The sequence below is a fragment of the Lactuca saligna genome, chromosome 3 (assembly GCF_052625555.1).
Source record: "Lactuca saligna cultivar CGN05327 chromosome 3, ASM5262555v1, whole genome shotgun sequence".
NCBI lineage: Eukaryota > Viridiplantae > Streptophyta > Magnoliopsida > Asterales > Asteraceae > Lactuca > Lactuca saligna.
The window spans coordinates 100,677,622-100,703,056 of NC_136419.1; the positions used below are offsets into that span (position 1 = coordinate 100,677,622).

A 25,435-nucleotide genomic window follows, 5' to 3' on the forward strand; every position below is an offset into this window, starting at 1 on the left:
TACGCGTCAGTGTGTAAGATAGTATGAGTCTGTATTACTAAAAGCATAGGACCCGTACGGATCGCAAGGAAGTCATGAACCCCTAGGGGTAGTCTCGTCACGTGGTTGTAGCAATGTTTATTGTGGCATTCTGATGCATTTTGGCTCAATTTAGTATGGAGCTCACGAGGGGATGTGATTCAGGATTTTCACATAGACCCCATAACGTTTGATTAATGTGAATTTATTAGAAAAAAAAAATGAAACAATAAAGAATATATAAAAAGGGATAACAATGTTTTCTTTATATATACTTCATGGTTGTTATCAATGGAATGAGCAGATAAGACCAAGTGGTACATTTTGAAATCTGGGAACCAAACGTGTAGTTTTTCTGCATTCTGATTGTTGTGGTGATCTTTGTTTTTGCAAACAAGCACCAAATGTATATTATTTTAATTTGTAAAAACATGAAATCTATATTATTACTTTTCTAGCATACTTGATGGTTAAGCCTACATATAAGAAAACAATGCCGTTTTAATTTTTTCGAATAGTTTCTATTTTTTCTGGGTTGTACAGCAAAAAAAACCCGAAGTTAACCTAGAAATTCATTTATTAATCCGTCTTATTCTCAAATGTATACTTTCACTGTGCTTTGATTAATCAGATCGACTATTTCACTCCCAAATCTATTATGCATCAACGTCAAAAGTCGCAATCATTTCCAAGGATTATGCATTAATTACTCAGGAATCAGCCGAACCTTCACTAGCAGCCCATCACAAAAGACACCTTTACAGAGAATTACACGATGAAACCCAAGTAATTTCCCTTAACTTTTTAACAAACGCCATGGCAGAACCTTCAAAATAACACCATTGTTCTCGATAAAAAGGATCAAAAACCTTCATACATCTTACACAAAAAGATTGACCCAGAAATGGGTTCTTACGTAGAGGATAATAGAACCTACAAAGCAAGAGAACTCTATGTACTTTCAGACAAAATCGAAGAACTTCATAAAACCAATGAAGAACTTAAGCAAGCTAAAGATGAAGCCATGCAATCTTGGTTAGATTCAAGGCCGATAATTGATGAGCTCGAGAGGCTACAATCTGAGCTAGCAAATGCCAAAGAAGAGTCGGAGAACAACACACTTGTTGCAAAGCTTGAATCCGAGTTGATGGCGATTAATATGAAAATTAGAGCAAAAAAAGAGGAAGAATTGAGATCGAGAACCGAGATTAACGAAATGACTAAAGTTTCCGAGAGTGTAAGGGGGGAAATGGAAAAAATTAAACTTGAAATAAACGAAGGCACACGAGAAAGATCGAAGATGAAAATGGTTATTAAGATGAAACGACAAACCCTTCGAACGCTTGGACTCACTTTGAGGGCGGTTCGTTTAGAAGTCGAGGCACACAGTGCTTCTTCTATAGCAGCACTGGAACAGATCGATCGTGGCAAAGTATCTGACAATACTGTCACGACTGATATGACACAAGAAGAGTATTTTGCTTTGGTGAGGCAAGCAAAAGAAGAGACGTCTTTGGCGGATTGGCGGGTGGTTGTGGCCACAGAACAAAGACTTGCAGCTGAAAAAAGCCGTGATTTGGCTTTAAAAAGATTGAACGACCCAACTCTTAGAGTCGGATCAATCAAAAAGGAAAAGGAAACAGAGATGTCTGGGAAAGGAGCTCTAAGCTCTAGAGCTCAGACTCCTTTCCCAAGAGGTCAGACCAAACTAATAACCCACAGAGAGATGAGAAGGGATCCGAGTCAGAGGCAAGTTATCAAGAAACGGTCAGTCTTTGTCAAAATAAAATCTTTTCTTGCTCGAAAGATTAAGTACCTATTTGGATGAACACTTGATATGTACATAGCAATAAGTTTCAAGCTTCCGATGACAAATATTTAATATTTTGTTAGGTGTCTATAGATTTGCAAACGAATGTAAGTGAAGCGTCGGATGTGAAGCTTATTTATGATCTTTTATTTAATAAAATAACAGAAATGAACAAAATATTTTGTTTATGTAGTTGCATGAATGAACACACTAGTTATATTTGTTTATGTGTGTGTTTGTTTCTTAATGACCGTTTAGGTTTTATATATTTGATTATTTGAATTAGTAGTAATTAATTAAGGTATAATTACTAGAATGAACTGCTTCAAGTAGCTTTTGAAAGCTTTAAAGTTTTACTTTAATTATTTTAAAATTTTACAGTTAGTTCATTTAGCTAAACACTTCTACACAAATAAAAGTTACAACTTCCAGCTAGTTTTGTGAATTTCTCATGTGTATCTTTAAGAAAAACATTTTTCGATAATTTAAGATACTTGTGATAATAAATATCCTTACAATATACATCACATGTTTGTGACAAATATTCAAAATATCTCTGCTTATTCATACATACAGACATGACCAAGTTTTCGATCAAATCCACAACCTTTCTAATTCACAACATTGCATTTATTTCTAATTTGACCATTTTGCCCCGTAATCACACCAACAGTACTCAGCTTCACCATGGATGCACCAAAATCCTTAGCAAACAAATACGGAAACTTACTATAATTCAAAACCATACCCGAGGTTCTATTATCAGTCATAAGAGCTTGATCCGAACCCAAAATTCCCGAATTATTCACAAGGTTTTTATAATAAACATTATCAAACTTAGTTGTTGTAACTGCGTCCAATGGGACCAGATTTGTGTTCGAATCATCTTGATTCGGACACACACTTTGCAAGCTACTTGCAAGTGACACGTCAAGTAGTGGATCGGGCCCACCCGACCCATCAAAGTTGAATAAGCGTTGCTTGAATGTGAAACATTGTGCAAATCCTATCGTGTGTGCACCTTAAAAAGGAAAAAGTAAGTCATCGGTTACAAACACAATTAAATAATTTCCGGGCCTTGTTTGTTACGCATGACATGATACTGTGTTAGACATGTACTGGACTAAGGCTTGTCTGGATGGTGGGCTAGACACACAAAAATTACAATTTTTTATCCCAAAAAATATGGGCTAGACCCACAAAAAGACAAAAAGATGGATGCATACCCACAAAAAGGTAGGACAGTTCCATTTTTTTTGTTCCACCAAAATAGGTGTGACCAAGAGTCACAAAAAGACAAAAATATAGACACATAACCACAAAAAGACAAAAAAAACTATGACAGTTCCATTTTTTTTTATCCATTAAAATAGGTACCAAGAGTCACAAAAAAGGTAGGATTGTGTGTAAAAAGGGAGACATGATAATCAAAATAGTCTTAAATTACGTGTCTATTTTTTTTACCTGAGAGTACAACCATGTCTTGTAGGTTAAGACCTTTGGTAGTAAATTTTGAGGTGATGTTATCTAGAGGCTCGAAAGGCGATGGAATATCTGTATTTGCTAAAGTTATATTAGCTGTTAGGCCATCACGACGCCCCATGGGTAAAGAATAGTAAGGCCCTCCCGACTACAAAAAAACACAAACTTATGTGAAAAAAAAAATTATATGATAAAGGGCACGTCAGATAATCTTATACTGTGTTTGACATTCATTAGACTGGATCCGTAACTGATGTCAATAGGACAAAATTTTAAATCTTTTTTTCGTCCCACCCTAAAAGGTGGGACATGGACTAGGACTAATGGAATTAGATCTTGATCTGTTGTTTGTGTAAAAGACGTAAATACCCCTGCAATATAAAACTATTAACTTACGAGGAAGACGGCTTCTCTAACCGTGAGTGTCAATATATCAGTACAAGAAACAGTTCCTGGACAAGCTTTTTCAACATTTGCTTTTATGCTCTCAATAAGCTCAAATCCTCTTGCTGAATTTCTATTAGGATTTGCGTCCTTTTCACTCTGGAAACTATTGGTTGCATCAAGTAACACCGAGCCTTCGCATCCCTAAACACAAAACACAAAAATAAAATATATAATTGGATTAAAAATATTTTGAGGAAAATTAAAAATTTGACTAGTTACATTAGAGATACAATCATGAAAATGCAAGCGAAGAAGCGATGCAGCGATCCTGGAGTCGTTATTCATGGCTGACCAGAGGTTGAACTTAACGATTTTTGTTAAGTTAGGACAAGTGGAATCATAGAATTTGTAATCAAGTTGACTGTTGACTAATGGTTGAAAAATTAAGGAAAACATGAGAATAAGTGAACATTTTAAGGCACAAGGTTGATTCATGTTTGTGAATTGTAATGGATATTGAATTTGTTACAAGTTTTATAGAAACATGGGTTTATATAGATGTTTTTTTGTCGAGTGGATGTGCCACTTAGAAAGAATTTGGAATTAGTCTACATCAAGGTCAAGTTGGTAAGTGGAGTTGGGGTTATTAATATATATGCAAGTGATTGTGGTCATTTGAAATTGAAAATTCAAGACACAAGGATTACACTAAGGTTGTATGTTTGGTACGATGGAATGGAATTATAAAGGAACGGAATGGAATAGATCATTACATTCCATTGTAGTATTTGGTTGGCTTGAAGGGATGGGATGAATCGTTTAAACATGTTGTTTGTTTGTGTATAATTAGAAAACTATTTTTTTTTTGGATAATACGATTCAATGTCTTTTTTTTTACACTCAAGGAAATGATGTTTCTGTTATTAGGCATGCCACTTCCGATTTGACATCTTTTTAATTGTAAATAAAGAAAAATAATGTTATTTTTAGAAATAAAGTTTAATCAGATAAATGTGGGTTATTGTTAGAGAAGTCCCATTATTTTGTTTTAGTTTATGGAAAAGTCTCAAAATTTTATTTTATTTTTTGAACAGAAAAGTTTCGATGATCTAATTTTGCATGATATGATGATAATCCATCATTTTCTGTTAAAAAAAAAATGAAATAAAAGACTTTTCAGTTAATTTGGACAAAATATTATATAATCGGGACTTACCTGGTCAAAAATAAAAGTTAGGAATTTTGCATAAACTAGGACAAATAATGAGACTTTTCTAAAAATAACCCAGATAAATATTTATCGCTTATTAAAATACATATATATTATATGTATTTTCGAAAAAGTTATTTATCAGTTAAAATTTTTTTACCTAAATATAAATAGTATAGATTTGATGGGAGCTTAATGATATATAATTACAATAAAAAGTTACTTTTAGTTTTTCTGGAAAACAAAAAATAGTTTAATTTAAATTTTGAGATTTTATAAAAACATCAGTATTATTGATGATTATATAAATAAAATTAAATTATAATTATAATATATACTTAATTCCATTCCCTCTGCAGAGCAAACATTACCTTAAGTGTTTATGGTGCAAGAATGTTTAATATATTGAGTTTTAGTGTAAAATGTCTAATCAGCATTTACTATAAGAGATTTTTTGGTATAATATATAATAATAGAGATAAGGCTACAGGAAAGAAGAAGAAGAAGAAGCAGATCTTAATGGCTGCTGAAGAGTTTCTAGATTTCTTTTCTTTCCTACATCAGCACCATTAAATAGTCAAACACTTTTAAGTCACTTAGCAAAGACTTTATAATATAATATAATATACACATTTTGTCTTAAGCTAATGCAGCTTAGAAGAGCTTTGAAATAATTCTTAATGATAGTGGTAAGTATCATGTGTTAGGCGGCTTATCACTATTGATAGTGCTAATTAATTAGTTTAAATATAAAATAGGGTTTTTTTACCGTAAAGTCCCATTATTTTAGGAAATTTTTTGATAAAGTCCTAAAAAAATTGAACAGAAAAATCCTGATTATTTAAATTTTTGAATAGAAAAGCCCAAGAAACCGGTTAATTTATTCACTTTAGCCCTTTTGGACCTATTCAGCAGGTCATGGTATCAAATCGTTAATTTTCCAAAAAATATAGGACTTTTCTGCAGATTTCTTCAAAATTTGTATATAATGTATAAGCATATTTTTTACGTGTATATATATATATATATATATATATATATATATATATATATATATATATATATATATATATTGTATGTATTTTAAATGTATAAACGTATTTTTTTTACGTATTTATGTATTTTTAAAGTTTTTTTTATATAGATATTTATGTATTTTTTACTTTAAGTTGTCTTCACCATTTTATCCAATTCCCACAGCTTCTTCGTGTATGTCTAGATGGTTTTCCTACGTACCCATATATTTTAAGTTTTTCCCATTTGCTTATCTTGAAATTAAACATCGAATTAAAAACCAAAAGAATAATTTATGCACATACGAAAACTTCACCAAGCTCATGTGGCCTCAAGGGAACCCTAAGTTTTCGTATGTGCATCTTTTTGTTTTTTAATTTGATGTTTAATTTCAAGATAAGCAAATGAGAAAAGCCTAAAATATGTGGGTATGCAGGAAAACCATCCAGACATACTCGATGAAGCTGTAGGAATTTGATGAAATGGTGAAGACGACTTAAAGTAAAAAATACATATATACGTAAAAATAATATGGTTATACATTTAAAATACATAAATATCTATATAAAAAAAAAAAACTTTAAAAATACATATAAATAATACATAAAAAAAATAACACTTAAAAATACATACAAATACGTTTTTACATTTAAAATCCATTAAAATATGTAAACATATGTATATAAAGCTCTAAAAATACATAAAGATACATATAAATACGTAAAAAAATACGTTTATACATTATATACAAATTTTGAAGAAATAATTTGGTCCCGTGCCCTGCGAACAGGTCAAAAAGGGATAAATTTAAATAATCCCGGACTTTCTGTTCAAAATTTTTTTTTTAGGACTTTATCAAAAAATTTCCTAAAATAATGGGACTTTACTGTAGAAAACCCATATAAAATATAGAGAATTGATGTATTTAATAGAAATAATAATTAATACGTACTTGTTTAGAAGCTTCCCTTTTGTCATTGACTACTAATCGAGTCTATGCCTTGAACGTTCTCTTCGGTTTTGCACCTGAAAAAAATGAGAATTCAATTTTTCTGCAAAAGGGTTTACTATTCCAACAACTTCTGAGCTGACCCACACTCTAGACAGTGGCCCACTAGATTGCTGACATAAGAGCACAGTGTCCGCGAGTTAATCCACATTGGAATTGAAACCGTAACATCCATAAATTTGTATTTAGTTTATTCATTTTAAATTTAATTAAGGGTCCCATTGATGAGATTTAGATATTATGGGACTATAAAAATAAGAAAAAAGGAATTAAAATGATTAAATGTCATAATTGGTAAAACCGAAGAGCAAAGTGTGTTGCTGTTTTTTAGATGATCTCACTAGGCTTTTTTAGACTAAAGCTTATGCTTTGGTGACATAGTTGACAATGGGAATTTTGAAGATATCAACTACCAAACTCTCATTAAATATCAATGGTTATCGCCTTTTTTTTTTATAAAGATTTACAAGTTGATTTAATTAATTCATGATTTATATAATGCAAACCCACTAAAGCAATTAAATCCTTAAAAAACTATCAAAGCTTCAACTAAATTCCAATTAGTTTATGTAAATATGATATGTAAATTGAGTTCATTAAGTTTTTCTTTTTAATTCTCCCAAATGTACCCTTTATTAATTATTAAAAAAAAAAAAACTCAATCTTTTATATGCCCTTTTATGTTATTTTACATTTTCAGCTAGCTTATCAACTAGTTTTACCAAACGTTATTTTTCATCAGCTAGCAGCTAGCTTTTCACTTTTCAGCTAGTCACCAAGCATGGTCCTAATGTGCTTTTTAGTAAAGTAACATTCTTTCCTATATAAGACACATACTAAAGAAAGAATGATAGTAAAGAAAGAGGAAATAAATAAGAAGGTAGTTTTCCTTAAAGATTTAGATGTGTATTGTACAATGAATGCTATTTCCTGATTTTTAAAAATTAGAAGAAAAACTAAATATGGAAATGAAAATTACCATTAATGTCATCCTATTAGGTGAATTGGTAGAAGCTGGAATGTCAAGCTGGCTTGAGTTGTTCAAGAACCTATGTTCAAGTAACATTGTAGCTGTTGGTCTTTCTGCAGGATTCCTAATAAAGCAACAATGCAAGAAGCTTTTTCCTTCATTTGACATTGATTCAGGTATTGGTGGAGTCTCCTTCATCACCTTGAACATTGCTGCAGGCTGCAGTAAGATATATAACAAATGGTGAATAATGAATTATGTTAAAGTTAAACTACTGTTGTTATCTTTCTAGGGTTATATTATATCTGATCATAAGGATCAGGAGGGCATTCACGTCTTTTGACAAGATAACTAGAGCCTAAAGTTTCAATTTTTGTGCCATTGAAATCAGTGGACAAACTTTCTAGGGCTACTTCCGAATGTGGATGAGGAGGGCATTTATGTCTTTTGCACAAATGAGAAAGTAGCTGCTGCTTAATGCTTACCCCTTCAAACTCACTCCAAGGAGGTTTTCCATTCATCATTTCAATAATTGTACAACCCAAACTCCATATATCAACAGCTAGAGCAAGATCAGGATTAGAATCCTTTTGTGTCTCACCCTGTAAGAGCTGAATTAAAGAAAATAATATCAATAATGAAAGAAAATTTGTAAATTGTAAAAAGTTCCGATGAGAATAACAAGAACAGTACCTCAGGAGCCATCCAGTAGGGACTTCCTTTCAAAGAAAGATTCACCTGTCCACTGAGCTGTGCAACAAGATTGAAGTTTCAATAAATATGTTGTATAAAATATATATATATATTTTAAATACCACAATCAAGAACCAATACTACAACATTAAGAAACAGAAAACCAGAACATGAGATATGAAGTATGAAGAATCTTACATGTTTAGCCATTCCAAAGTCAGCAAGCTTCACAACTCCATTTGCATCAACTAGCAAATTAGCCCCTTTGATATCCCTACAAAACACATCACATAATCACTATCAAAAGTCAAAAACACAACACCCTTTAAAGTTTAAGATCATAAATAATCTTCGAATTTTGCATCAAGCAATGAACATGTAAGTGTTACCTGTGTATAGTCTTTGTGCTATGCAAGTAGGCTAGCCCTGACACAATATGACGTGTAAAACTTCTTACAATAGATTCTGTCATTCCTCCAAAATGATCACGAGCATATTTATTGATTGAACCAGGATGAACATACTCCAAATATATGTAAAGCCGGTTTCCAACCTGCATGTTCTTAATGTAAATCTCTAATGTTGCTTTGAAATAGATGATTGGTAATTACAATTTGGGAAAAAAGATGCTTACTATTTCGCTACCATAATATTGTACGATGTTTGGATGTTTAAGCTGGCTTAGAACATTGATTTCCTTAAAAAGAAAAGAAGGTATGAGTTACGAGTTATGAGTTATGAGTTATAAGGAGTTGATACTTGATAGAAACGCTACCAACCTGCTCTAATTGCTTTATAGACTCTGCAGATTTTGGGTCATCTGGTAATATTTCTACTTCTTTCATTGCACATAAAGCTCCAGTCTCTCTGTTAAAGAAGGAAATGGCATTAGCCTATTAGGGTATGCACCATATGAGAGAGATAAAGGTACGCTGGGATTTACACACCTGTTAGAGCCAACATAAACAGTTCCAAATGTCCCACGACCTAGAAGCTTTCCCTTTTGCCATTGACTTTGTCTTGGTGTCACTGAATGAGGCTTGGTGTTAGTATTTGCTGGGGAAGAAGGTGGATGCACAGGAGCTCCTGGAGGGAGAGGTAAAGGGTGGACTGAAGCCGCTGACACCTGTGCATTGCTGCCATGTCGACTCATTGGACTTTCAATGGGCGATTTCTTGTGCAATGGAGAGCTTGATGGCGTAGGATTTTTGGTACTGGTTCTTATTTGAGGGCTAAGAAGAGGTGAAGACAGCTCTGGTGGTGACCATACTTGAATTGCGTGGCTTGATATTGGAGTGGTTGGAGCACTGACAGTTGTACCATGTTTGTGTCCATCTCTTGAGCTTGATGAGAAATTGAATCGTTGAGGCGACCTCTGGAGAAACTTTGATTCCTTGCGTTCTGTATCCCTTGAGCGATCTAGGCTAGTTATGCTGAAATAGGAAACATGTTAAAGTGAAATCAAGGCATCTGACTGTATTCGATTCCATTTTATGACTAATCGATACACATTGCAAGCCACTGGATATACTTTTTGAAATTAAGTTGACCTAGATGTTGAATTTAGACGATTGCAGATGAGACTAATGATCCTAATATAACACCACGATCAGTAAAATCGAAGAGTTAGAGAATGAATAATAGGTTACCGAGGAGGTTCTTTTAAATCGCTGTGATTGGCATCGGAAACCCCTGTTTTCTTCACGGATTTTTTAATGGCGTCTTCCGGCGAAGGCAGGACGTACTTGGATGTCTGATTGGCGGCAGATTGACTGCGGAATCCGCGTTTGAGCAGAATCCGAAATTCAGGGAGAGGCAAAGTCTGAGGCGTGGAAATGGACCGGGAAGGCGTCTGGACAACGATGTCGTCATCGGTGAGCTGCTGGTCAGTCCTTGAGCTAGTAACACCGCGCAGGTGATGAGATCCTACCAGACGACTAGTGGAGAACAAGGAAACAGCATTAGACATACGACCACCATTAGTCCTATTGTTAATATAGTTGTCATCGGCGGAGGAGGAGGGAGGAGAAGGAGAAGAAACGGTGGTATCCCACCAATGCATTGTAATTCAGACCAAAACATGCAGAACAACAGCCGCTACCTACAACGCCAAATCATAGCAAGTCAAGGAATCAAAAAAGAGGGGCACACGGCGTTGCTCCGGTTCCTCTCCGGTGGATGAAGCGGTTCACGATTCCGGTGCAGAAGGATAGGAGGGAAGGTGTCTCCGACTTGGCAATTATTTATATGCCCCGAATGTATTGACGAGAAGTCAAAACTCTCGCCATATGTTTTTTCCATATGACCATACAAATAGAACCTTTCCATATTTATCAAAGCATTTATTAAACTTTGTCTACTTCAACTCTACAACTACCAAAAAAGTAAAATCAAAATCAGAAAGATTGAAAATCTTTTTTTAATGGTTATTAAATCAATAGTTGTGTGGGTATCCATATTATGGATTTACATTTACATTTTTAGTATTTAAGAAGTTTTAGAGTATTTGGCTATTTGGATTTAATTACAAGCAGGGCGAGTATTTGGACCGGTTGGATCATAATCAGATTTTGGATCGGATAAGTTTTTGTAGAAATCGATGGACCATGGACCCGGTCTGTTGAGGCTTACCAGGTCCAAGTCCAAGGTCAGGTCTAGGTTTAGATTTTTCGGATCTTATACATGTTGGATCAGTACAACTTTAAGTACATATAGTACGACTCAAAGCCCTACTCAAGTTACCTTATCTATTACTTTAAAACAAATACTTGTTGGACCAGACCTACCCAATTTTGTACCTATCAATTTTACATGATACAAAAAACGAAGAACCGGACATACTTAAAAAAACCGATCCGTTTCCGGTCCACGATCCGTTTCAGTCCAAAGATCCAAATGTTCACCCATAATTATAATATTAGGTGTTCTTGATGATCTAAAAAGGTTTAAGGCGACAAACAGAGAATAATTCGTAGGTAAAAACCAAGATGATTATATCTTATTTTTTAGCAGATATTAAGTGTGTCCCTTTTAACTTGTTTGTTTTAAAAACATATTTATATGTTTTGAGAACTCTAATATGTGTGTTTATTTTATAGTATTATTTAAGGGTTAATGATGTAAAAAGAATTTTTTAAGAAAAATTCCTTTCTATTTTCTTCAAAAGTTATATATATATATATATATATATATATATATATATATATATATATATATATATATATATATATATATATATATATATATATATATATATATATATATAATGTGTTTATATAGTTAGTTGAGTATTTATTTTCAGTTTTCAGTGAAAATTTTAGAAATATGTTTTGTTGTATTTTTTATTAATTTTCATTTTGCTTTTTTTTTGTTATTGTAATTGGATAAAAATTATTTTTAAAAAGAAACTATTGAAAAAAAATTGAAGTTGCCAAAAACTAAAAAAAAAAGGTTATAAAAAGCTATCAAAGTATAAGCTTTTGTTTTTCTACTGAGGTAATATTCAATATTATATTTTGGTCCAGATTTTAAATATCATTACCAATTTAGTCTAATGTTTAAATTATTCTATTAAAACGGTTCAAACGGTGTTACTTTACAATCCACCCTAAATTTAGTTGTTTTAAAATTACAAATTTTGTTTTTTCAACTCTTTTTAGATTTTTTTTTAAAATCCTTTTACAATCTTTTTGAGACTTTGTATAAACTCTTTTTTAATTTGCTAAAACATATGTATAACATTTTTATAACACTTACTAGACATTTTTTTATATTTTTTTACACTTTCATAGAATTTGTATACCACTATATTTAAACAAAGTATTTCTAAATGTGAAATCTTTTTTTAAGAATATCATATGCTTGATGACATTTCGAAAAGATGTATGTAGGGGAAGGGAAGTGGTGGTTAAGAGTAGGTAGGGGTAGGGTAGGTATAGGTATAGGTGGATGGAGCAAGTGGTGTTACCCAACTTCCTATTGTTGAAAGTGAGGACAATAAGAAGATAATTTAATCCAAGAAGATCATAAGGGATCAGTCAGTAGATACTTTAGCTAGCTTTGAAAACAAGCTGATTAGGATGGATATACATGTTCAGTGGGATGCGGTAGTTTAAGACATGATCGATCAAGTCCTTACATATGTGAGTGACATCAATGATGAAGTGAAAAGGGGGTCATCAATGCCATCAAGGAGGAAGCTCTTAAACTCACCAACACCTTATGGGTCGAGTTCTATGAGAATGTCGACGTCTTGGAACCATAAGTCGCTTTGTATAAAGCCACAATAGTTTGGGATCCATTGTTTGGGATATGTCGTATATAGAACATATAAACCATTTAAATATGGAGGTAAGTGTAGCCCAAAAGAACTGGATGAATTCTTTTGGTCTCTCGAATGCTACTTCAACGTCACTATAGTAAAGGATGACAAGTTGAAGGTAGATAATGATGTCATATACTTATGTGAGAACACATTCCTATGGCGAAGGAGAAAACATGGAGCCATATAGAAGGGACTTTACACTATAAGTATTTGGGAAGAAATCAAAAAGCAACTCAGGGGACAAATATATTCATATAATGTCTGAGACATAGCGATAAAGAAACTTTAAGGACTAAAGCATACCATATCCATCTGATACTATGTAATTGAGCTCGTGATTTTAATGCTAGAGTGGCCAAATATGCAGGAAAAAGACAAGTTTTTCTCTTTCTTGTACAATATATAATATTGGGCTTACAACAAGCTAAAGCAGAAAAATATTCAGGAGATAGATGAGGCCATTGGTGTGGAAGAAGACCTTATGCAATTTCAAAGTTAATCTATGGTTAAGAAGAAATCATACTCAGATATGAAACAAGAAATTGTCCACCCTCAAATTTGAAGGGAAAGGCAATCGAATGAAGAAATATGGGAAATGAATGGAAGGAGATCAAGTATTTTCTATTGGGTTTTTGTGGAGCCATGAACAAATGACAAGTTCTATATAGTTCAAGGACCATAGTTATAAATTGGTTGGTAGAAGTCATGGTCAACAGACCCAAATTCTATAGTTCCATGAAAAGATGATGGTTATGCATTTATTACATGATCATAAAAGTCAAAATAAATGACGGCTGTGCATTTAATGCATGATCATAAAAGCCAAAATCATTATTATTTTCACATTTGTGAATTTGAATCAATGTTACAACTCAAATACATATATAAATATACGTGTATTGTAAGCAGAAAAAGGGGTGCAACAAAATATTACACCAAATAGAAAACACTTAAGAGTTATACTCTTTTGAACCAAATGGTGAGGTAGGTTTTTGTACACAACCTTTTGGTTTTGTGGACAAAAATATGAGTGATACCTTACATCAAGGTTATAAAAGTTACTAGGCGGTATTAAGTCATTTGGTTAGAGACTAGAGATTACCTTTTGGTTTTGTGGACAAAAATATGAGTGATACCTTACATCAAGGTTATAAAAGTTACTAGGCGGTATTAAGTCATTTGGTTAGCGACTAGAGATTAGTCGGAGACTAGTCAGGGACCTTAAATAGTAAATCGATTAAATTTAAAATATATGTATATATGACTAATATCATAACAAAATACATAAATACAACTAATATCATAACAAAATAAGTTAATATGATTAATACAACATTAATACTTCATCAAATAGTATTAATTGAGATAACACTTCTTTAAGGTATTACAACTTCATCTGCTTCGAGAACCACAAGAAAAATCTGAAATAGCTACAAAAGGTTGCTATGAAATATATTTTCGTTGTTATTTTGCAATAGATTGTGCTATGGAAGAGTATCGTTCCATGGCTAACTCGCCACCACATTTTCTACAAAATTAATTTTTCGTAGCAAACATGGGAATTGTTACTTACTCAAAATCCGTTGGTATATTGCTACTGATATTTCTTTGAAAAAACTATTCGTAGCAAATATGCAACGAAATTTTTTACGAAAATATTTTCCATTGTCATTCTGCTAGAAAATTAAATATCGTGGTTAATCTGCAACAAGATTTTTCAACAGAATAAAATTTCATAGTTGTTTTGCTATGGAAGTAACATTCATAGCTATTTACCAACGGAATTGTGCTACGGAATTTTATTTATGTTGCTTGTTTTGCTTATGAGTTTAAATTAATAGATATTTAGCTATGGAAATTTGCAACAACGATAAAAATTGTGGAAGTTTGACTATGGAACCAATATCCGTTGTAACATTTGTTATGAATTTTGTTAGGAATTAATTTTTGTAAAGTATTTTACATTATAATGTCATATTATGGAATTTAATTACACAAAGCGGGCCTTCTAACCCCCATATTCACAAACCCACAAGCCGAAGAAGAGAAATTAGGGCAAATCGATGTTGCTTCCCACCAGACCAGGGCTTCTCCGGTGAACATTGCGGAGGCATAATTGACATTGTCTTCATTTATAACATGAGAGATACGGAATACTTTTTCCATATTCTGGATCCAGGTAAGAACAACAATAAGATTAATGGCACCAGAAAACTCTATAGCACCACTACTCTTGAAATCTTTGAACAAGGGACGCTTCATCTCTCCTTTTGAAGATTCTCCAGTGGCTTTCTATTTGACTTTGTCATTATCCTTCTTGTGTTCTTCAAGAGTCTGCTGAATGATATCGGTAAGTTTACCTAAGAGTCGCTCCTCTCGAGGGGATACTGGAGTATTTACTTCACCAGGTTTAGGATCTCCACCCACTTCTGGTGTATGGCTATCTTCCTGTTCAGCCATTCTTCTGAAAATTTGGAGCAATGTAATATTTAGAATATTAGGATTTATTATTACCTAATACTTTACTTAAATCTTTCCTATGGTTTGTATCTATATATTCCTAATGAATCCGTTCATATATTGAACTTCCAATGGTTTAAATCTAAATACTAATCCGTGATATTTAGTTCACTTAAACTATAGCTCTGATACCATGATTGAAAGACCTATTCTCCATTCCTTATAAGATTACATCATTTTTCTAAAAGATCCAAACTTTCATACTTCACAATATTGTTAGTCCAAAACATGCTACATGCATATTTATAAAACGATAATTTACATCGATAATTTATTTACATAGACTGGATACAAACCGACTATTAAGATTTTTACAAAAGTTTTACACATATTACATACTTTCCCAGGAATATAATACAAAAGTTATAATATTATCTATTCTACATCTTCTACCAGTACAAAACTATATTGGATGCTTATCACCTGCAATAGTTTTAAACATTGAGAGGGATAAGTGGGTAACACTTAGTGAGTTCAATAACAATTACAATATAACATTATGTCATATTAAGATAGGCAAATGAGTATCATATGACAGGCTTCCCATATCAATGAATAATCAGATTTAAAGATTTGAATTCAATAAGACATAACAATTTCAACACTTGATATACATCAATAAGACTTCAGCCCAAATGGCGTAGAAAATATTATTTCAGAATATCCTTCACTAGAATACACAGGCTTTCAACAATGTCTTTGTATTTTGTTAATGCCAAAGTGATGCTTATGTCATACACTTTATGGCCAAAGGCTACATACCAGTACCCAAGTGATGTTTATGTCATACACTTCGTGGCCTAAGGTATAGCTCATTATCATAATAATATGTGAAAGCACATTGAACATATAACACATAACATATAATTGTCCCTATATTGAAACTCACCGTGAAATAACCGAGGATTAAATAATAATTGGGGGCAGCACTTCAACTCTAATTATGCCTTTCTATGATGAAACCAGGGATTATAGTTGAAAACTTGCCTTACTCGGGCAGAGTTTCGGCTTGAAAATAAAATTTTCTCGGGAACTTCGGAGTGCCAGGACTTGCTTTAAGTGTCGGGTATGATACCGGGACTTCAGGGGTGTTAGAGGGGCTTGAGAGAGGCTAGAGAGTGAAACAAAGTGATAATTTGTAACATAATTCCGAAGACCCTCGGTCTCTATTTATAGGGGACCGAAGCTGCTGACTACGCTGGGCGTACATGCGAGGCGTGTCCTCTGATCGGAACCCGGGTCTCGGATGTGGTAATCTTATCCTATACGTGTGCCTTGTGCGAAGAGAGGGAGAGAGAGAGAGAGAGAGACATGGCCAGCTTCTGACCTTGTATACGAACGCTGGGCGTACCCCCTCGGATAAGGCTTCACATTTTCATTTATTTTTATTTAAAAACTTCAAAAATTCATATTTTTTTCATACGAGCTCCATTTTTGACGTTCTTTATATCCACGCGTAGGCGAGATTATACTCTACAACTTTTATTTAGACTTCGTTGGCTAACTTTGACTTCATTTTTAATAATATATTTTTAATAGGCCGGGACATGAAAAGTCCGTTAAAAATTTATAACTTCTTCATCCGACGTCCATTTTCTTCTGTCTTTTTACCGTTGAGCTACAATCGACGAGATCTTCGATTTTTGTTTAGATCGTGTCGGCTAAAACTCACTCGATCTTTATTTTGAGTTTTTAGTTGTCTACTGCTATTCTAAAATTTAGAAAAATCATAACTTCCTCATACGAAGTCAGATTTGGACGTTCTATTTATGAAAGTTATCAGTTTAATAAATACTACAACTTTCATTTAGATCATATAGACTAAAAAGTAGTTTATCAAAAACACACTTTTTCTGTCATTCGGCTTCGTGCCGGTTCTATTGTAACATCCAAAATTTCAAACCAATTTAAACTTTTTAAAACATATCAAGTTCATCAAAACATTACAACTTGTTTTCAAAAATATTGATTATCAGAATTTTTCCTAGAAACATAAACACAATAGGAGGAGCTGTACTATCACGCCTTGGCCTTGCCTCGATCCCCTGAAGTACCTGAAACAATAAACTGAAACTGTAACCCCGAAAGCTTAGTGAGTTACCCCCAAAATACCGATACACAAATAGTCCACATAGCAACATCAATATTAACATATCATATCAATCAAAACAGAACAGTATGCACTGGGTCCCCAACTTTACAAGCTGGACTACCCCAGGGCCCTCAATACGAGTCTGGAATGCCTGTCGGGCCCTCAGCTTGTATCTGGAATGCTCCTGAGTCCTCAGTATGAGTATGGAATGCCTACCTGGCCCTCAATTGATATCTGGAATACTCTCGGGTTTTTTGGCTACCGCACGGAGCAATACAACCTCAACCCACCCTACATAACATGTCGACATGTAACAAATAAATGCACATACAGGTAATCAAACAGTATCACAGGAAGTCCTACAGATCTACTCGACTAGCATATCAACTGGCATACATTACTAAGTCAACTCAACATATTAATAACCACTAGGATATCGAATCCAATGGGCCGAACTTGGTGCCTTAGACCCCTTAGTATAGTGAGAATAACTTACGTCGCAACTCATGTTAGAAAACTAGAAAGCTTCAACTCCCAGATCACCAACACGAACTTCACTACCTATAATTGCCATACAACCCTTTATCATAAATTCCCAAATTATCAGAATACCCTCAGAAGTCATATGGTCAACTCTTGGTCAAAGTCAACACCCACAGTCAAAGTCAATAGTCCATGTTGACTCGACACGTCGAGTGCAGTTCACTGACTCGTCGAGTCCCTACTGAACTCGAGAAGTCGTGAGATCCTTGATTGGCTCGTCGAGTCCTCCTTTAAATCGCCAAGCTCATACGTGTCCAAGAAATGGGGAACTTTAGTCGAATCACCGAGTTTTCTAACAACTCATCGAGTTCAATGCAAACTTCAACGGACTCGTCGAGTTGTTCATCAACTCGTTGAGTTCACGGCCAAATTCTTCGGGCTCGCCGAGTTGTTCATCCAATTCGTCGAGTCCTCGTAGACCTCCATCCATGCAAACGCTTTTTAAGCCATGACAAGGCTCCAGATTGTAGATCCAAGCCTCTAAGGCATGTTTATCACATAAAGTTGCAAACTTTACGCACATGCAAGGTTCTAAAGGCTCTAAATGACCAATCTATGCTTCTAATGGAGTTTTACTCCTTGGGAGAGTCTCATTCTTGCACAAGCTGGAAACTTTATGCACTAAGAAGCCTAAAGGAGCTCAGTTCTGAAGTTACAACTTCAGATCTGAGGTTGCAAAGAAGAGTAGCTTCCAAACACACTATGAAAACCCTAGAAGTTGCCCAAAAGAGTGAATGAGGTTAGGGTAACGATTTATACCTTCCAGAAGATGCTAACGCAGCGGATCTTAGGTCCTTCAAGCTCCTTGTTTCTGAATGCTTGGTCTCCAAGCTCTTTTCTCTTCAAGAATTCCTCCTTCAAGCTTAAAATGCACAAGATGAGCTCACACACGCGATTTGGACTTTAAAGGGACAAGAGGCAGTGAAGGAGAGGCTAGGGGGTGGCTAATAATCCTTTAAATTGGGTGAAATGCCACCGAATTTAGGGTTTCATCTGCCAGCCCCTACTCGTCGAGTCCCTTTGTGGACTCGGTGAGTAGATCACTAAATCCACGATCCCATCTTGCTGCTACTCGACGAGTAGGGCAGCCTTAACTCGTCGAGTAGGACTTAAAACTAAAGAAATTCTTTATTTAAATCCATACTTGAGAATCGGGGCGTTACATTTGTCGCGAAACTTCAGATAGTTATAACCTCTTCATTATAACTTGGATTTCGATGAGGTTGTTGCCTAAATGTTTCTAACGAGATTTTCTACAACATTCAATAATAAAATTTTACTTATTTCAAATTTTATATTTTTTGCTAAATTTCAGTATTAGATTGGAATCTCATAAGGCTTTCAATATTTTCCGAGTGATTCTAAACATAGTTTTACTTTATTTCTAGTAAAAACTATCTATTAAACTAAATACTCAATATCACATAATATTTTTCACTTTTAAAATTTACAAAACATGATTTCAAAACGTGTATGTTACATATAACTTGTCCTCAAGTTATGGAATGTCAATAGTCTTTTCATAAAACCTATATTAAACTAATAATTTGTGGATATCAAAAGTTTTTGGTTAGTTCAAAACTTACCCTCAAGTTTTGGAATTTGTAGATGCAAAGTCTCACTTTGAAACATTTAGTTCCAAACCCTAGAATTTTAAAAGTTTAAAATTCAACCCTTATACTATTATAATATTAAAGGTTTAATATTTATATATGTATAAGAGTAAAATAATTCTTACCGTTAGTAGGCCTCATTCGCGAAGCCAATCTATAAGGGGGGATAAGGTTATTGCCTATAAAATGACAGTTTAATGGGTGTCTACTCACCCACCGCTTCCTTGACTGGTGGAGGGTCGTTATCCAAACTAGTTTGACAAGACATTTAAATTTTCATTAAAAGTATAATGAAACACTAAGTAACTAAACACTTATAAATTCCCAATCTTAGTTAATTAGGGAAAATGTGAATTTGGTGCTAACACATGAAATTGCACTTTGCACCTTGTTAAGTCATTAGTGGAGCGTGTGTGGTTAACCAACACACTAATTTGGGACTAACAGTGTGTGACAAAGGGGAGCTTGATGTTAATCATAGATCAATGGAGCGTGTGTGGTTAACCGGCACATTGATTAGGTGGTTGTAACATTGAGTGTACCAAGCTAATTTGCATAGTTATTCACACCTTCTTTGTGATCCTTCTCATCCTAGTCAGGAACTTGAAGGGCACAATCGAGATCTAAACATGCCATTAAAAAGTTCAATGGATCTCAAAGGATCTAGGAGTTTCAATCCATTTAAAACCTAGTGATAAATTTCGTTTTTCATGGTGGAAATTGGTAAATCGTCATTTACCTACCTTCAAATATTTTGCAGTTTGGATTATGACATCCCTCTTCCAAATTGTAAAATATTTTGTTGGGTCCTAGCCTTAATATTTCATGTTGAGTGTTATATTAAGGGCTAAAATCAGCTAAACTTGAATTTCTCCCATTGTGGATGTCTAGTTCAGACAACTATGGTCTTCCCGAATCTTTAAAAAAAAAAAAAAACTTTCTTTATAAATATGATTTTCCACAAGGCGATCAAGGTGAAAGATTAATCCTTTTTCGTGCTATAGTGGAACTTCACTTACTCCACCTCCTCCAATAGTTATCCCTAACCCACAAGTTCTAGGTCACTCAAAGCCCTATTGGTTGGAAGGAAAGTATGTATGTGCTCAAGTCTTGGAGATGAAGTTACATATTGACAAGATGGGAGAGTTGGGTGTCGAAGACTCGAGGAAGTTGGCTGTTGATTGGGTTCTTCAATCACTTCCTAAGTCATATAGTGGGTTCTTTAAGGACTACTATATGGGAGATCACAACATGACCCTTATTGATCTAATATATTTGTTTGTTGCTGCTGAATCAACAATGATTTAGCGCACTAATAAAGCAAATTTGATTGAAAGATCTACTCCCCAAACTTCCATGGACATTGAAAATGGTAACATTGAAAGTCTAGAATAGCTTTCTCTTCCTAATGGAAAGGGATCGACCATAGTCAACCCGGTTGACCAAATGGTAAAGAGAAGGGCTAAGTATGAGATTGTCCCATGTGCCATTCCTAAAGAGTCCATATGTTTCTTTTGCCAATACAAGGGGTATTGGTTGTGAATCTGTCATATTTACCTGAAAGATCACTAGTGTGACATCCCCATTTTTACGGCCAGAAAAGATCGATTTCATTTATGCTTTTTAATAAAAATCAGTGTAACTCCTTAAAAAAAAGTATTGCATAATTTGTTCCCAAAACATAATATGATATAATTTATCAATGCATTTCTTAAAGAAATGTATTTTCATTACATTAAAAAAAAAAAAAAAAACTCGGGATGTCAATCATCGATACAGACCATAAGCATAAGCCAGAAAGAAATAAACATCTTAGGCCACAAAACATAATCTGACCTCAAATCCATAATCTCTTTTCAAGTCATCCAACTATGCTTTTGCCACTACCTATAATACAAGAAACTGAGTGGGTCAGGCTGGGGAGCCTAGCGAGCATATAGGGTTTTCAACCCATAATAAATAATTTTGTTGTTTTCAACAATTATTAACCCTACTACTCGTTCTCGTTATCCTCACCTTACGTCCCTAAAGCATCTATCATAAGGGACCTATCCTAAGGAATTTCATCAGGATGGACACTACTCCTAAGGGGATTCCTCAGCCATAAGTGTCCGTAAGGAAACCATGGGGGGATGGAGTACACCGGTGAACACTTCGTTCACAAACACCTACATGTTGTGAGCATGCTAGCGTTCCACTGGACTTCCTAGAAAATTCAGTGGTTGTCATCCATACTCCGCTAGATGACTGGAACAATGTCAATATTGAGGCCTCTCATCATTTTATTTCACCACACACCAACTATTTCATCTACCCATGTTCTACCCAACATATTTGTAGATATAAAATACATATATGGTCCAGATCTGTAAAACAAAGCTTACATCTTTTATCCAGCATAACTTTCAAAGAATAAATACATATACGATCAAGATCTAAAGAAAAAGTTCAGATTTGAAGGAAGGAAGTTAAAGAAAAAGTTCAGATTTGAAGGAAGGAAGTTCAGATCTTTCATTAAACATAGATCTCAAAGTACACAGTTTAGATCTGAAGAAAAAGTTTAGATTTAAGATGAAAAAGTGTAGATCTGAAGGAAAAAGTTTCAAATCTGAAAGAAAGAAGTATAGATCTTTCATCCGGCAAACATCTCAAGTAAACAGGTAACATATATTTACACATAGCACATAATTTATATAAAATACTTCATATCTATGCGTAAGATGAAAGTGACTATACACTCACCTGATACGGAGTGATTTGGACAACACCTCACTTCTAAAAATAACCTTCATTGACGAAACCGAGAAGTTTGCTTGAAAACCGGGCTCTGTGCGGGCAGAGTTTCAGGCCGAAAAACTCTTTTTCTCAGAGACTCTGGGAGCCTCGAGGCTTCCTTTGGATTCTAGAGGGTTAACCTAGGCTTAGGAGGGTTTTTGGGTGAGTTAGAGAGAAGATAGAGAGAGAAATATTTGAGGAATTGAGTAAAAATTTCGGCAGCCTTCGCAACCCTTTTATAGGCGCGGGCCTCCTCAGAACGCTAGGCGTACCATCGGTGGTACGCTGCGCATAAGGGCAGGTGTCTCACTTCGAGTTGGGCGTCGTGGTTGTCTTCAGAATCGTAGAAAAAGTCAATACGCGGGGCGTAGGATCCTCGTATGCGGGGCATACTTGGTACGCGAGGCGTCTGAAGTCTACGTTGGGCGTAGCCTCGCAATTTGGACACTCGACTTCTAAAATTCATAACTCTTGCATACGAGCTCCATTTTTGACGTTCTTTATATCCATGCGTAGGTGAGACCGTACTCTACAACTTTCGTTTATATAGCTAAGGTTAAAAGTCGCTCTATCGTAAATTCACTTTTTACGTCTCCCGGTGTTGTGCTGGTTCCCTCGCGAAACTTCGACGGGTCATAACTTCTTCGTTATAACTCGGATTTCGACGTTCTATATATCCCTGGAATCCTTGTTTCAACCACTACATCATTATGTAAAGATATCTAGCCGGTATCGCACTTTAATTTTGATGCTTATTTTTATTCTTTATTAATTATACCTTTATAATTAAGTATAAAACACATAAATTCACATAATTCACATACTACTCAAATATTTCATCTTTATTACTTCAAAAAGAGTTACAATAATTGACCTACACTATTACATCATCTAATAATGCTTAGCCCTGAAACGCAGGAGTTACAACTAGGATGGTAAAGTCATAGTGTATGACTATACTTCAGGTAAAGTCCATTGTCTAACTCTATTAACTTCCTATTTGGAGATTGTTAATACATGATGTAATGTAATCACATTTTGATGATTTGAAGAATCGAAAAGAAGCTTAAAGGAAGAGTATGTTGAATCTGGTCGCGGAGATGGATTTCAATTGCATGATTCGATGAACGGATTCTTGAGCTGCTGCTTAAGAGTTATGATAGATTGCTTAGAAATATGTAGTAACATAGTTTTCATTTGTAATTGCATTGTAAGGAAAAGTTTTTTCGCATTTTATAAATAAATAAAAAATTGTTTTTTATTTTATTATATCTCCTTACAATGGCATTTGTGAAAATTGATGTTTATATGTTTCCATTGATAGCAATATTGGAAAATGGATTTAATTCTTTCATTTGTGGTAGTGTCGAGAATTTGCCAAATATGGAAAGATTCTCATCATGCAAGTTTCAGTTGGATAGAAACTTGGAATCATGCAAGTTGTATTGTGTTTTGAATGAGAACCTTCATCTTTGGGAAATTAAGACTAATTCCTTGTTCACATGAATATGTGAGTCAAGTGAAGAACTAGGGGATTGGGTATACTGGGTGTGCACTAGTCAGGTCTACTACAAAGAATGGCTATTCGTCATGATTTACTAAAGTTTAGTAAATATGGTTATGCTTAGAAGTTCAAGTAAATTTCTGAACATCGTAAAAGTTTCAATATATGGCAGAACGAAAGAGAAGAATCAAATTAGATAGAAAGATTAAAGTTTCTCCGATCTGAAAAGATAGGAGAGTTTTTTAGTATCGTGTTTTATGATCATCTTAATGATTATGGAAAACCATATCACAACTGATCCTCTAATGATATCTTAAAGCATTTGTATGGCTAAGAAGAGGAATCGTGAATTGTTGAAATGGTTAAATCAAAAGGTGAATCATACTTCATTCCAAGAACAAGTCTTGGAGTCATACTCCAAGATTATAACTTGAGTGACATAATCTTAAGAAAGGTTTATAACACTTGTCAAATGTAGAGTAAAATGTTTTCTACTCTTGTACATTTGAAATTGGTAAGTTGTGATGTTTTGGATAAAACAAAGACCAACTAAGACCAATGGTGTGAAGTGTTTGTCTTGATTAGAATCCGCACTAACTCTTGAATAGTTTTTTGTCAAGTTTTGTTCCTTGACAAAGTGGATCTTATATGTCAAGAGGTCAATGGGAGTCTTAAAGATATTGGACAGTTTCAAGAACTAATCAAGAGTAATCCTATTGTTAAACACTAGCACACAACTTGAGGTTTGTAACCTATCGTGTTGACATATCCTTGTTTCTATGCCCATTCTAGTTAAGTTGACTATGCATATGAGTTCTATGAGCTCTCAGTTGTTTGCATAACAACCTAGGAAGCAATGGTAGGCCCTTGTGCTACCAGGTGGCAAGAAATTAAGATTGAACAAGTTCAGTCCATATGGGTTTGGATTTGTCACTAACCTTATCTTGTGATTATGGTTATGAAAAATTCACATGGATAGGAACACATACACCACAAAATCTAAGTGTTATAAGGTTTCTCTCCAATTCATGAAAATGATTGTGAGGAAATGCTTTCACTAGGTAGATTTTAAGGAGATAGCAACTGTGATATTTGCATTCTCAAATTCGATTATGATTACGAAATCCCTCTTCATAGTTCGAATTATGAGAAATGGAAAAGGTCTAAACATTTCAGACATATAGTCGTAAGTTCTAAAATTGTTTAGACACACATATGGGCTATCTAAGGAAAGGTGTATGATTTTGAGAAGCCTAGATAAAGTCTTATCGAAGCATCTTGTATCAGAAATCTGAATTTTGGTAATGAAAGTCAATAAGTATTGATTTCTAGAAGTTCAGCTGATTTCTGAATACATGTCAAAGCTAGTGGGAGCATAAGTGTTATGCTGGTAAGTTAATAATTATTATACTAGTGGGAGCATAATTATTATGGAAAGTGTTGCAAGTTAGCAATGTTAATTATAGAAAAA

General features: G+C 34.2%; 1 protein-coding gene across 3 annotated transcripts; it reads right to left on the bottom strand.

Moving 5' to 3' along the window:
- Window positions 1–2,288: 2,288 nt before the first annotated feature.
- LOC145037061 (peroxidase 10-like) lies at window positions 2,289–10,901 on the bottom strand. Of its 3 annotated transcripts, XM_078985621.1 has the most exons (11): window positions 10,243–10,897; window positions 9,541–10,026; window positions 9,373–9,460; window positions 9,228–9,290; window positions 8,983–9,146; window positions 8,792–8,867; window positions 8,594–8,650; window positions 8,386–8,511; window positions 7,910–8,119; window positions 6,874–6,947; window positions 3,768–3,898 (listed from the first exon to the last, which is right to left on the bottom strand). In XM_078985621.1, exons 1-10 carry the CDS (start codon window positions 10,653–10,655, stop codon window positions 6,906–6,908), a joined length of 1,725 nt encoding a protein of 574 aa, XP_078841747.1. In that variant the 5' UTR covers window positions 10,656–10,897; the 3' UTR covers window positions 3,768–3,898; window positions 6,874–6,905. The 3 variants fall into 3 exon arrangements, with proteins under 3 accessions (XP_078841749.1, XP_078841747.1, XP_078841748.1); XM_078985622.1 differs by lacking the exons at window positions 3,768–3,898; window positions 6,874–6,947; window positions 7,910–8,119 and having other exon boundaries at window positions 8,594–8,645; window positions 10,243–10,901; XM_078985623.1 differs by lacking the exons at window positions 6,874–6,947; window positions 7,910–8,119; window positions 8,386–8,511; ... (5 more) ...; window positions 9,541–10,026; window positions 10,243–10,897 and adding exons at window positions 2,289–2,849; window positions 3,293–3,458; window positions 3,977–4,231 and having other exon boundaries at window positions 3,707–3,898.
- Window positions 10,902–25,435: the final 14,534 nt, after the last annotated feature.